Below are 11,519 nucleotides of genomic sequence, written 5' to 3' on the forward strand. Positions count from 1 at the left end.
TCTTTTTATAAACACTGGAAATGACTTACCAGCTGTTTTAAAGGAATGCTTTTTTAAAGTTAATGAAGCCAGACCAGGAAGGGGGCACACGTGGCGCTGAAGGAACTGGATGAATGAAATGGAAAAAATCAGCATCTGTGTTTTCCTGTGGATCATTTCAGGTTTTATCCATGAAATATTTCTGCATGCCCACAAATAATTGTTGAGTCATTAAAGACTCCCAACCCAGATTCTGTTGTATTTTAAATAATATCTCCTTTAAATAGCAAATAAATAATAGCTACCTTATTGGGCTTCCCTGTGGCTCAGATGGTAAAGAATCTGCCTGCAAGGTGGAAGATCCAAGTTTGATCTCTGGGTCGGGAAGATCCCCTGGAGAAGGGCATGGCAACCCACTCCAGTACTCTTGCCTGGGAAATTCCACGGACAGAGGAGCCTGGCGAGCTACAGTCCATGGGGTCACAAAGAGTCAGACACAACTGAGCAACTTTCACTTCTTCACTTCAGATACCTTATTAGCTTACGGGGGAAGAGGGGGATGCCATATAATGTTATGCAGCTAAGCCATAGCTCTATTGATAAGATATTCTGAAGGGTTAGGTTGAGAGCATGTTGAGAAGTTGATGATTGAGAGTTCAAGCTCTGGACCCAGACAGGCTAGATCTACCCCCTGAATCGTCCACATATCAACCGCATGGCTTTGGACACACCACTCATCCTCTCTGAGCTGCATCTTTCTCATCTATAAAATGGGACTAATAATCCTTAGCTCCTTCTGTTATGAATTTTAAGTGAAACAATACACATAAAATGTCTAGCAGTGTTTGGCATATGGAAGCATTCAATGAATTATAGCTATTATGATGCTAATCATCATGATAGCAAATGAAAACTATCGCCCCCAAAGCAGCTGCCAAGCTTATACCTAAAATGGTGTGCATGCTTATATTTATTCTTTGGAAGAAAGGCTAAAATGTAAACTACCAAATTTTAAAGCAGAGGGTACAAAAAAAAAAAAAAGGATATTTAACTTAAGGTGAATTGCCAGAACGCCAACATAGTACTATAAATTTCAGGAATTAATTTACAAAATTATTAATTATAGACTGATGACAGATGCTTATCAAAATTAAATGTCCACAAAAGGCTTAGGTGCACTCCAGAGCAGGATCAGGGACTTTGGGACACTGTAGAAAGCACCCAAAAATACAGAGCTCCTGGAAGACTTGGCCAATGTCAAAGAGCTCCCACAAAACCAAACGAATCAGAGACAAATAAATGGAGAGAATGTCCACAGAAGGCATAGGAGCACACCAAGGCACAGACCAGACCCAGCAAATATCACGGGAATGCTGAGGACACTGTGATACAACCAGAACTGATGAACAACCCGGCAGGTCTCAGACAGTGTCTGAGAGAGAGCATCTGTAAACACCAAAAGAACCAGAGGAACAAATGAGTGATGATCATGTTTACAGAAAGCTAAGGAACACTTGGAAGCAGAATCCAAAACCAGCAGAAAATCTAACAGGCCTCAGGAGGCTGCTGAGAATGTCTAAAGTAAAACCAGAACCCCTGGAAGATGTGGCAGGTATCAGAGAGTTCCTGCAAACACCAGAAGAACCAAAGGAATAAATGCCGGTGACATTCACAAAATGCTTAGGAACATTTCAAAGCACAAGCTAGAACCAGCAGAAAATCTAAGAATACTCAAGAGACCACCTGGAAAAACTGAAGGAAAAATGAAGACACTGGAAGATCTGACGGGCATCCCAGAGAAGGACAAACAGCATATAATACTGCTTATGTGTGGGGTCTAAAAAATAATGGTATAAATGAACAAAACAGAAATAGTCACAGATGTAGAAAAACTTAGAGTTACTGGGGGGAAAGTGGGAAAGGGGGAGGGATAATTTGGGAGACTGAGATCGATAAATACACACTACTATATTTAAAATGACTAATAAGGACCTATTGTATAACACAGGGAGCTCTATTCAATATTCTGTAATGACCTCTATGGGAAAAGAATCTAAAAGAGAGTGGATATAAGTATGACTGATATACTTGGCTGTACAGCACAAACGAACACAATATTGTAAATCAACTATACTCGAATACAATTTTTTAAAACAAAGAGCAATCTGGAGATATTAATATAAGTGAAAAATACATATCCTTCGAATTATTTGTTCCAGAAAAAAAGATCCAACAGGCATCAAAGAGGTTATACAAACACCAAAGGTGCAATACAGCCAGAGAATAAAAGGACTCCCTATTCAAGAGGAAATGTATAAAAGGGGAAAATCTCACAAGTTTAAAAAAAAAAAAAAAAGATTGTTTAGGATGCCTAAAGATTGTGGCTCAGTTGGTAAAGAATTCTCCTGCAGTGTGGGAGACCTGGGTTCAATCCCTGGGTTCAGAAGATCCCCTAGAGATGGGAAAAGCTATCCATTCAGTATTCTAGCCTAGAGAATTCCATGGACTGTATAGTCCATGGGGTCACAAAGAGTCAGACATGATTGGCGACTTTCACTTTCAAAAAAGGGGCAGAACCAATGGAAGACCCAACAGAAAACTACGGCCCTATGAAAACTTCACAGCAAATTGTAGACCCAGAAGATAAGACAAGAAACTTGGGATAGTTCCCTGGGAGAAATGTCAATCAGCTGAACTCCTGTCAACAACCAAGAAACCTCTGAGAACTTCTGTGGAAAAGACTGTGCCCACAGAAAACTCTGACAGGCACCAACAGACAAAACTCCTAAAGAAAAAGGTAACAGAGCAGAAAACTTGACAAGTCTTCTACAATTTGTAAAACTAATACAATGCAACTCTTGACACTCACCTCAGGACACCTCCAAAGTAGATATCCTGCAGGCATGAAGAAAACCCCCAAGGTGTATCCAAGTAAGGAGATCTGGCCGACATTACAATACTTAGGGCTAACTCCAAATCCTAAAAACTTGTCAAAAGGAAACCCTTAGGAAGGAGTCAGATACATCAGAGATATTACAAGGAAAACCTCAAACATCTGTAGGTTTTTTAGATGTGAAAAATACTACTCATGAAAACCAAGTAATAGAAAAAAAAAAATAGAACTACAGAGTGTATATTTTTTCAATTAAAAGAAAAGGTAGGGCTTCCCTGCTGGCTCAGTGGTAAAGAATCTGCCTGCCAATGCAGGAGACACAGGTTCTATCTCTGGTCTGGGATGATCCCATACGCCACGGAGCAACTAACCCCGTATGCCACAACTACTGAGCTGGTGCTTTAGAGGCTGGGAGCTGCAACTACTGAAGCCCATGAGCCCTAGACCCTGTGCTTTGTAACAACAAGAAACCCATGCACAGCGAACAGAGGGTAGCCCCCGCTCTCTGCAACTAGATAAAAACTGCGCAGCAGGTAAGACCCAGCACAGCCAAAATTAAAACAAATACAAATTACACAAACACAAAAAGAAAACCACAAAAAACTTTTTCTTAAAATAAGAAGAAAATCTGCAGCCAACAGCTACCAGTATTTCACTGAATCAAGAAAAATGCAGTTAAAGATTTTGGACTGCACACACTTATGGCAGAATCCAAGCAGAAGACACACTTGGGAGTGGACCAGAGTGGATCTAAAGACATATTTTTGATCCAGTGAACAAAAACAAGGCTAGACCAGGAGATCTCATTCAAGAAAACTCCTCTTGGGACTTCCCTGGTGATCCAGTGGCTAAGACTCTGTGCTCCCAATGCAGGGGGCCTGAGTTCGATCCCTGCTCGGGGAACTAGATCCCACAAACTGCAACTAATAAAGAGTTTGAATGAAAGATCCCACATGCTGTAATGAAGATGCCGCAGGCCACAGCTAAGACCTGGTACAAATAAATAAAGAAATTTATTTAGAAAGAGAAAACTCCTCTTGTAAGCCTGGTGAATATGAATCTAAACTATTGCCTCTGAAATTGAAGACACATAGCCAAAGAACATGCAAGAGAGTAAGTCAAAGAACCTGTGCCTTCTGCACTGCAGACAGATTCCGTCTGAGCCACCAGGGGAAAGAACTGTATCCATCCTGTTGTGTTTGTTAGTTGCTCAGTCGTGTCTGACTCTTTGCGACCCCATGGACTGTAGCCCACCAGGCTCCTCTGTCCATGGGATTCTCCAGGCAAGAATACTGGAATGCGTTGCCATTCCCTTCGCCAGGGGATCTTCCTGACCCAAGGATTGAACCCAGGTCTCCTGCATTGCAGGAGGGTTCTTTACCATCTGAGCCACCAGGGAAGCCCATATCTATCCTAAGAAACAAAAAGATTTTTTTAAAAGTCTAAACATTTGTCTAGTCAAAATGCTAATGTGTGAAGAGAGATAAATGTAAAGAAACATGAGCTTAATTTTCGAGAAAAGCTGAGTCAGGGAACATCCTTATATGCCAGACACAGATATGGAACCGATACAGAGCTCTAATCTCAGTCGCTTACATCAACAGAAAAGATTGAAATAAAGAAATATGAGAAGAATACTATGAAGAACTGCCACGAAAAAGAAAAAAAAATACTCAGAAGATAGAGTTATGAAACAGAAAACAGAGACCATCACATCAGGGGAAGACGTAAAACTGGTATAAATCTACAGGAATCTGGTAACTTGGCTAACGCACATGGAGATATGTGGCAAACCAGCAAAGAGGTTACAAGAGAAAAGTGGAATGAAGAGAAGATACTTTGAAGGCCGAGGAAAATAATCAAAATTAATTTTATCTGGTAAAATCTTTGGTCAATATTATCTAGGGTGAAACAGATCACCAGCCCAGGTTGGATGCATGAGACAAGTGCTCGGGCCTGGTGCACTGGGAAGACCCAGAGGGATCGGGTGGAGAGGGAGGTGGGAGGGGGGACCGGGATGGGGAATACATGTAAATCCATGGCTGATTCATGTCAATGTATGACAAAAACCACTGCAATGTTGTGAAGTAATTAGCCTCCAACTAATAAAAATAAATGAAAAAAAAATCTTTGGTCAATACAGAAAATTCACAAAACAAAATAAAACAGAAGTATACCTAGAAGATTCTAATCCTTTGTCTGATGAAACGAACATAGCCAACCAAGGGGCAGCAATAAGACAGAGGTAAATCAAGATTTACTGCGTTTGAAAACTAGAAAAATTAAAGTCTTTGCTAGAGAGCTGCAAAGATTTGATCTTCTGCCCAGTGTGAAAGAGAAAATTCTGTAGATCAGAACAAAGGGAGACATGTTTAGAATCAATTAGTGGATAAAAGGGAAAACCCACCTGGTTCAAAACTGGAAACCTACAGAAGTCAGATGCAAATAGAATGCGAAGGAAACACTTAGAAAATACTGCTTTACCGAAAGAAGAAACTTCATGCAAAAAGCCAAGGCATAACTGGAGTGACATTAAATCATAGCAAAGAGCAACCCGGAGTTCTAAGAGATGAAGTCAAGTTGCTCAGTCGTGTACAACTCTTTGCAATCCCATTGACAGTAGCCTACCAGGCACCTCCATCCATGGAATTTTCCAGGCAACAGTACTGGAGTGGGTTGCCACTGCCCGCTCCAGGGCATCTTCCCAACCCAGGGATTGAACCCAGGTCTCCTGCATTGTGGGCAGACACTTTACCGTCTGAACCACCAGGGAGTTTTAGAGAAACCATCTACTGAAAATCCAAAGAACAACACACAAAGAAAGAAAATAAGAACTAGAAGATATCAAGACAATGAAGGTGCTTAGCTAGAAGGGAAAAAAGTGATAATCTTTAGTTTAATGGCAAGCCTAAATATGGCAAGCCTAAATATCCTCCATAGAATAATTTTCACCATAAAATTAAGTGAATTCTGTAAGTAAAAGAGAATAAATAAGTAAAATTAAGTTCTCCATGGGTTTAAGTATAATCAAAGGTATTGGTTTTATTTGATTTTATTACTTTATAGGCAAAATGAAAGAAAACAGAATTAAGACATCCTTCCCATTTCTATGGAAGAAAGGATGTCTTTGTTTTTTGCAATTAGCTGGTTACTGATTTAATGTTTGCTTGATAAAATACATTCCCTTAGCCTGCCACGTTAGCCTTTTCACCAATGGATGAAATCAGGATGAGAACATAAATTTAAACCAGTGAGTTCAACATAAACTTTCCAAATATTCTACTATTGATTGGTTATCTGCAACTTACATTCTTGGAGAGATGGCTAATGTTGGGTTGTTCAAAGTAAAACAACTCATCATTGCGTCTCTCAATCTTGAAATTCAAATTAATTATTATTCATGAAATTTTTACAAGTCAGTATAAAATACTATATAAATCTGAACACAATATTCATGTTTATAACACATCAGTTTCAGTTCTGGATTGTTTCTTTTATTAATTTAACTTGAGAGAAACTATATACATAAAGTAGAAAATTAAGATACCTACCATATTGCCTTTTAAACTGTTGAGGCCGTCTCCTTAATGTTCCCTTCGGCCTTTACAATTGAATCTTGTTTTACTTATACAGTACACTTCATGCCCTTTGGCATAATTGCCAATGCCATTTTCCTTCATTGAAGCACATGCATATCTGCAGAACGTGGCAATTAACGGCTTCTTAAAACTATCATTACATCTCAAGAAGACATTTTCCCCTTGGTTATGATGTTGAACACCAATATAAATTGCTTTTAAGCAACCGGTGATTACACACACACACACACACACACACACACACACACACACACGATTTAGAAAATCAATCATGTTTTCTCTCATTCCAGATGGATTCTTACCATATCCAGGGCCATTATTTCCCCAGTCATGTGAAGTCAATGAAAATAAAAAATGTTTTAGTATGTGAATTACTTTGATAGCTGAAAATCAGGAGGAAAAGTCAGTTTGTACTGGAGAATCTGGCATTTCTAGGTACTTTGGTTAAGGTTTGCATCTATGTATCAGCCTTGCAAAAACTATGTCACAGACTATGTATCTATGTAGATATGTCTGTATCTCTAGATATATCTGTGTTCTACATTATATAGAGAAGAATATTAAAAAATAAGTAGAGTCAGGATTTCATCATGATTTATTTTCAGGTGAAAGAATAAAGCTATTTTCTACATTTCCATTTTTCTACTAGTTCTATGCAATAAAAAACTTCCAGGTGAAATCTATAAAACTTAACACCAAGATACTACCATTAGTGCTTTAAAAATGTTCCTATCTGGATATTCTAGTATTGTGAACACATGGATTCTGTGTGTATTAATACGGTAGGTGAAATATGTGTGTGCATTACCATGAGATATGTTCATTTATCACTAATAAAAATAGCTCTTCAGTATTTTTTTTCCTCCACAAAATTATGCCTGAACAGAACTGTGCTTGGTAAATCAATGAATTACAAGAAAAAAACCAAAGTAGAGTCAAACTCATTTTTTTTTTTTACTGAACTGGGGGATGTGAATAAAGGCTTGTATGATGTGTAGGAAAAAAACAAGTGTAAAACTCTTTTAAAATTCAGTAGAATCTCATCACATGACTGGTGTCACGTTCTGAATTCTAGGGAGAGAAATGTTTCATAAGCTGGCACGAGAAAAGCATCTTGAGTCATATCACGTGTATTTTCACAAGATTTTGTTGTACAGTTCAAGATATTAGTAGTAACAACATGGAGGATATATTTTATATACTGGTACCTGGATATTCATGTTGATGTTTCAGATATGGGTGATTTTTTTAAAAGTGTGCCCTCAGAGGATAAATCACTTAAAGGAATAAGGCAACTTTCTGGTTTGTCTGAATGGTGGGTGGTATTGACAATCACATATAATATAAATAAAATGTACAGTGTTTGAGTAACATTAATATTTGTGATCATACAATATAATGTGATTTCATTAAACCCTATACCATTCTTAGTAAAAGTTGATACAGTCTCAACTCCTGATGCTTTTGCCAATTCACAGCTTACTTATTTTTAAATGATAAAGACACACATTTCATATTTTAAAACAGTACCATATAGTTACACATCTAATACAGTTTACACAGAGAAAGATTTTAATGTTTTTCTGTTTTAATACACTTCAAATGATTCACTTCAATGACAGGGTCATTAGCTTTTAGAAGTTTAGAATAAACCATTCTCTTACAATTCAGACATCTTAAGATTCTTAGAACTCTCATACTTTTTCAATCAGCTTTAAAAAGTTTAAAGTAATTAAATAATTTTTTCTAATACAGATATTTTAAGATTTCTCAGGATTGTCAGAAATTTTCAATCATAAGAACAACTTTTCTAAATACACGTGTGAGGTCCATTGTGTAATTTTTCTCAATGTAATATTCATCCTTCCCTAAGCAGAAAAACCTTTTTAAATTTATTTTCCTTCTTTCCCTTTCTTGATAATCACAAACTGTAATAATTATAAGATATACAATGTGTGTACTGTACATAGACAATACGCATATGTACATTATACATAATGCATTTTAATGCATTATTTTATATTACCATTTGCTTAAAGGACATTTCATAGAATGGTAGAACTGATACAATGACTTTTTTTCTTAAGAGAGGTTGACCGAATCCTTCTGTAATATCTTACAGCACAATTATGGCTTTAAACAAAAGTTACAAGTCACAACAAATTCTTAAGTTTTGTACTATGTTGTGAAGTGTATTCCAAATGAAAAATGGAGGGAAAGTGTATGACATCATGCTTCGTAGTATGGTATACATGTATCAATCCATTTTACATGGAACTATCACCTAGACTACATACATAATGTATAGTTATTATAAAAGTTATATATTATGCCACAGTACTAAAAATAAAATATATTTTTCTCAAATAGTGAAAATAAGGTATCCTTCATGTTTTTAATCACATAATGTTTTCTTGTTTGACCATGCCTCTTCTTTTTCTCCGTTGTAAATGAAATAATATCCAGCATTTTATGAAACAATAATGACAGTGAGACAATTTCTGGGCCATTAAGGCCTAAAAAAGGCGCTGAGACGATTACCTTGTCATGAATTGCAGAAATACCATGCGTTGAATACATGGTAAAAATATAAAAATAAAAGACAAATAAATATAAATATCTTCTCAGTTACTGAAAAACCAAAAGTTCCACTGTACCTTATTATGAGTATGCTCTTGGATGGGCCGTAACTGCTGTGTTAATTACAGCAACTAGCCGGATATCACGGTTCTCCCCCTACCAATCTGTGAGCTGTGACTATGCCGCGCCGAGAAGACACGGAAGGGTTTTGGGGGGTTCTCGGCGAGGGAGGGTTCGACCATACCTAGGTGCTGCTGGCCCAGACCCGCGCGCAGCAGTCTCCAGTCCTGGCTCGCCTCCTCGCCCTCCGCCCATCCTGGGAGACCTCGACCTGTCCAGGCGAGAGGGAAAGGAGTGCACTGCGCCCCTTCCCCTGCATCCGTTAATGGTCACTGCCCTTCTCCGGAGGCTCCTATGTCTCCTCATTCGGGAAGCAGGCACTTACGAGTGAACACAAGCCAGCCGAAGGGAGGCAGAGGGCGGCGACGTCCTCCAAAGTTGCGCGCCGGACTGGTCTGCGGCGGTCGTCCCGGTCTGCGGCGGTCGTCCCCGCCGCGCGTGCCTAACGTTTCCTTGAACCGAATGAAATGTAGGGAAACTTAACATCCCTGGGGAAGCGGGGGTGGGGGTGGCCCCAACCCAGTCTCCGGGCGACAGGCAGGGGTCTCAGGCAACTGGCGGCGTCCGCGGCCACCCGGGCCGTGGCGTCCCACCCGCAGCCCCCGGCCCGGTTCTGTCCGCGTGGTCCTCGCGAGGCCGCGGGTGCTCAGATGAGCGGGAAGCGGCCCTCGCCGCCGCCGTCGGACTCCCCGGCGCCGCCACCTCGCGGGCGGCCGAGCACCGACACCGGCAACGCGACCTCCCCGGGACTGAGCTGCTGCAGCCGCATGGACTCCTCGTAGGTGGGCAGGTACTTGACCTCCTCGTAGCTGGGCAGCTGCAGGAAGACCGGCGACACCACGCGCAGCTCGTGTTCCGAGGCGCAGGAGGGGGCCGAGCGTCCGCCGCCGGCTCGGCCCCGGCCGCCGCCGCCGCCGCCACTGTCCAGCAGCGAGTCCTGAGAGCCCGCGGCCACCTCGTCGCGCAGCAGCTCGGGCGAGTCGTCGTCCTCGTCGTCGGGCGGCCCCGGAGCTCCCGGCTGCCCGGCGCCCCCCGGTGGCCCCGGCCGCGCCTGCCCGCGAGGGTACCTGCGTGGGCTGGGGCAGATGATGCGCTGCAGGAAGTAGCCGATGGCGAAGAGCACCAGCAGGATGAGCAGCCCGGACAGCTTGCGGACGAACCAGCCCACGTTGTCGAGGAAGGCGTGCAGCGGCAGCTTGCAGCAGCGCACCGCGGTGGCGTTGGCCGCGTCGCAGCAGCGCTCCCGCTCGCCGCACGCCAGCTCCGCGCAGCCCCCGCCGCCCCGCGAGGGCGCCACCAGCGCCAGCGCCAGCAGCAGCAGCAGCGGCAGCAGCGGTGGCGGCGCGGGCGCCACCGACAGGCCTTCGGCCGTGATCCCGGGTCCCCACATGGCCGGCGCGGACCGTCGCTAGGGTCCGGGGCGGGAGGTCCGTCTGTCCGCTCGTCCGTCGGCCCCTCCCCTGGCGCTCCGCTCGGGTCCTGTGCGCCGCCTCGCGCGCGTCTGCTACCTGCGGCCGGAGCAGTGCTCACTCGGCCACGCTTGGGCGGAAGGAGGAGCCCGAGGCGCGCCGAAGCTGCGGGAGGCGGCCGCTTCCCGCCGCCCGAACTGCCTCCTGAGCTTCTGACCTCAACCCCGCGCTTCCAGCAGCCCCGGACGGGCGCTGGGCGTCCGGAACCGCCCAAGATGGCAGAGGCAGCCTGCGCGGGGCTGCCCTGGGCATCTGGGCCCCGGCCGGCCGCGCTCGTCCAAGCCCCTGTTGGTACTCTCCGGGGCTGGAAGGGTTAACGCTCTGCGCGCAGCCTGGGAGCCCCCTGATCTTGATTAATTCAGCCGTCGCGCTCTTCCCAGCCACGCGGGCGGGGGCTCTTGCTAGCGTAGGTGTCTCGGTTTTAAGTGATTGAATTTCCCCAGGAATGTTATTTAAATTGACTTGCTACTGGGATTCGCTTACCATCCTTCTTGTGATCTTTCTGATTAAAAATGGATGATGACCAATCAAGGCTAGCGCAGCCCCGCAGCGGTCCCAGAGCTTGGGGGGTTGGGGACCGCAGGATGGTTCTCCCTTCAGGCAGATCCAGAGGGCTGGGAATCCAGTACCCCCAGTAGATCTCCAGAGGACATAGAGCATTCTCCCGAGAGGCTAAGGTCACGGCACCACGGAAGTATTCCCAGAGGGACAGGGAGGACTCGGCCAAGGTGACCCGAGTTGACGCCGACAAAGGAGAGAAGGGGCCCCTATTTTCCCAAGGGCTCATCCGACAAGTAGGCACTGCGCTGGAGGGACAGAACGGGGATTTGGGTTTGGGGTGGAAGGAGGCCTCTCCTCCCGCGTAAGTAACACGTCCGT

The 11,519-nt window shown here is 43.5% G+C and overlaps 1 protein-coding gene across 1 annotated transcript; it reads right to left on the bottom strand.

The window, feature by feature from the left end:
- Positions 1-9,725: 9,725 nt before the first annotated feature.
- C4H3orf80 (chromosome 4 C3orf80 homolog) lies at positions 9,726-10,645 on the bottom strand. The gene has a single exon (XM_020915411.2). The coding sequence runs from the start codon at positions 10,559-10,561 to the stop codon at positions 9,818-9,820; it is 744 nt and encodes a 247-aa protein (XP_020771070.2). The 5' UTR covers positions 10,562-10,645; the 3' UTR covers positions 9,726-9,817.
- Between the last annotated feature and the right edge of the window lie 874 nt (positions 10,646-11,519).

The sequence above is a fragment of the Odocoileus virginianus genome, chromosome 4 (assembly GCF_023699985.2).
Source record: "Odocoileus virginianus isolate 20LAN1187 ecotype Illinois chromosome 4, Ovbor_1.2, whole genome shotgun sequence".
In the NCBI taxonomy this organism is placed as follows: Eukaryota; Metazoa; Chordata; class Mammalia; order Artiodactyla; family Cervidae; genus Odocoileus; species Odocoileus virginianus.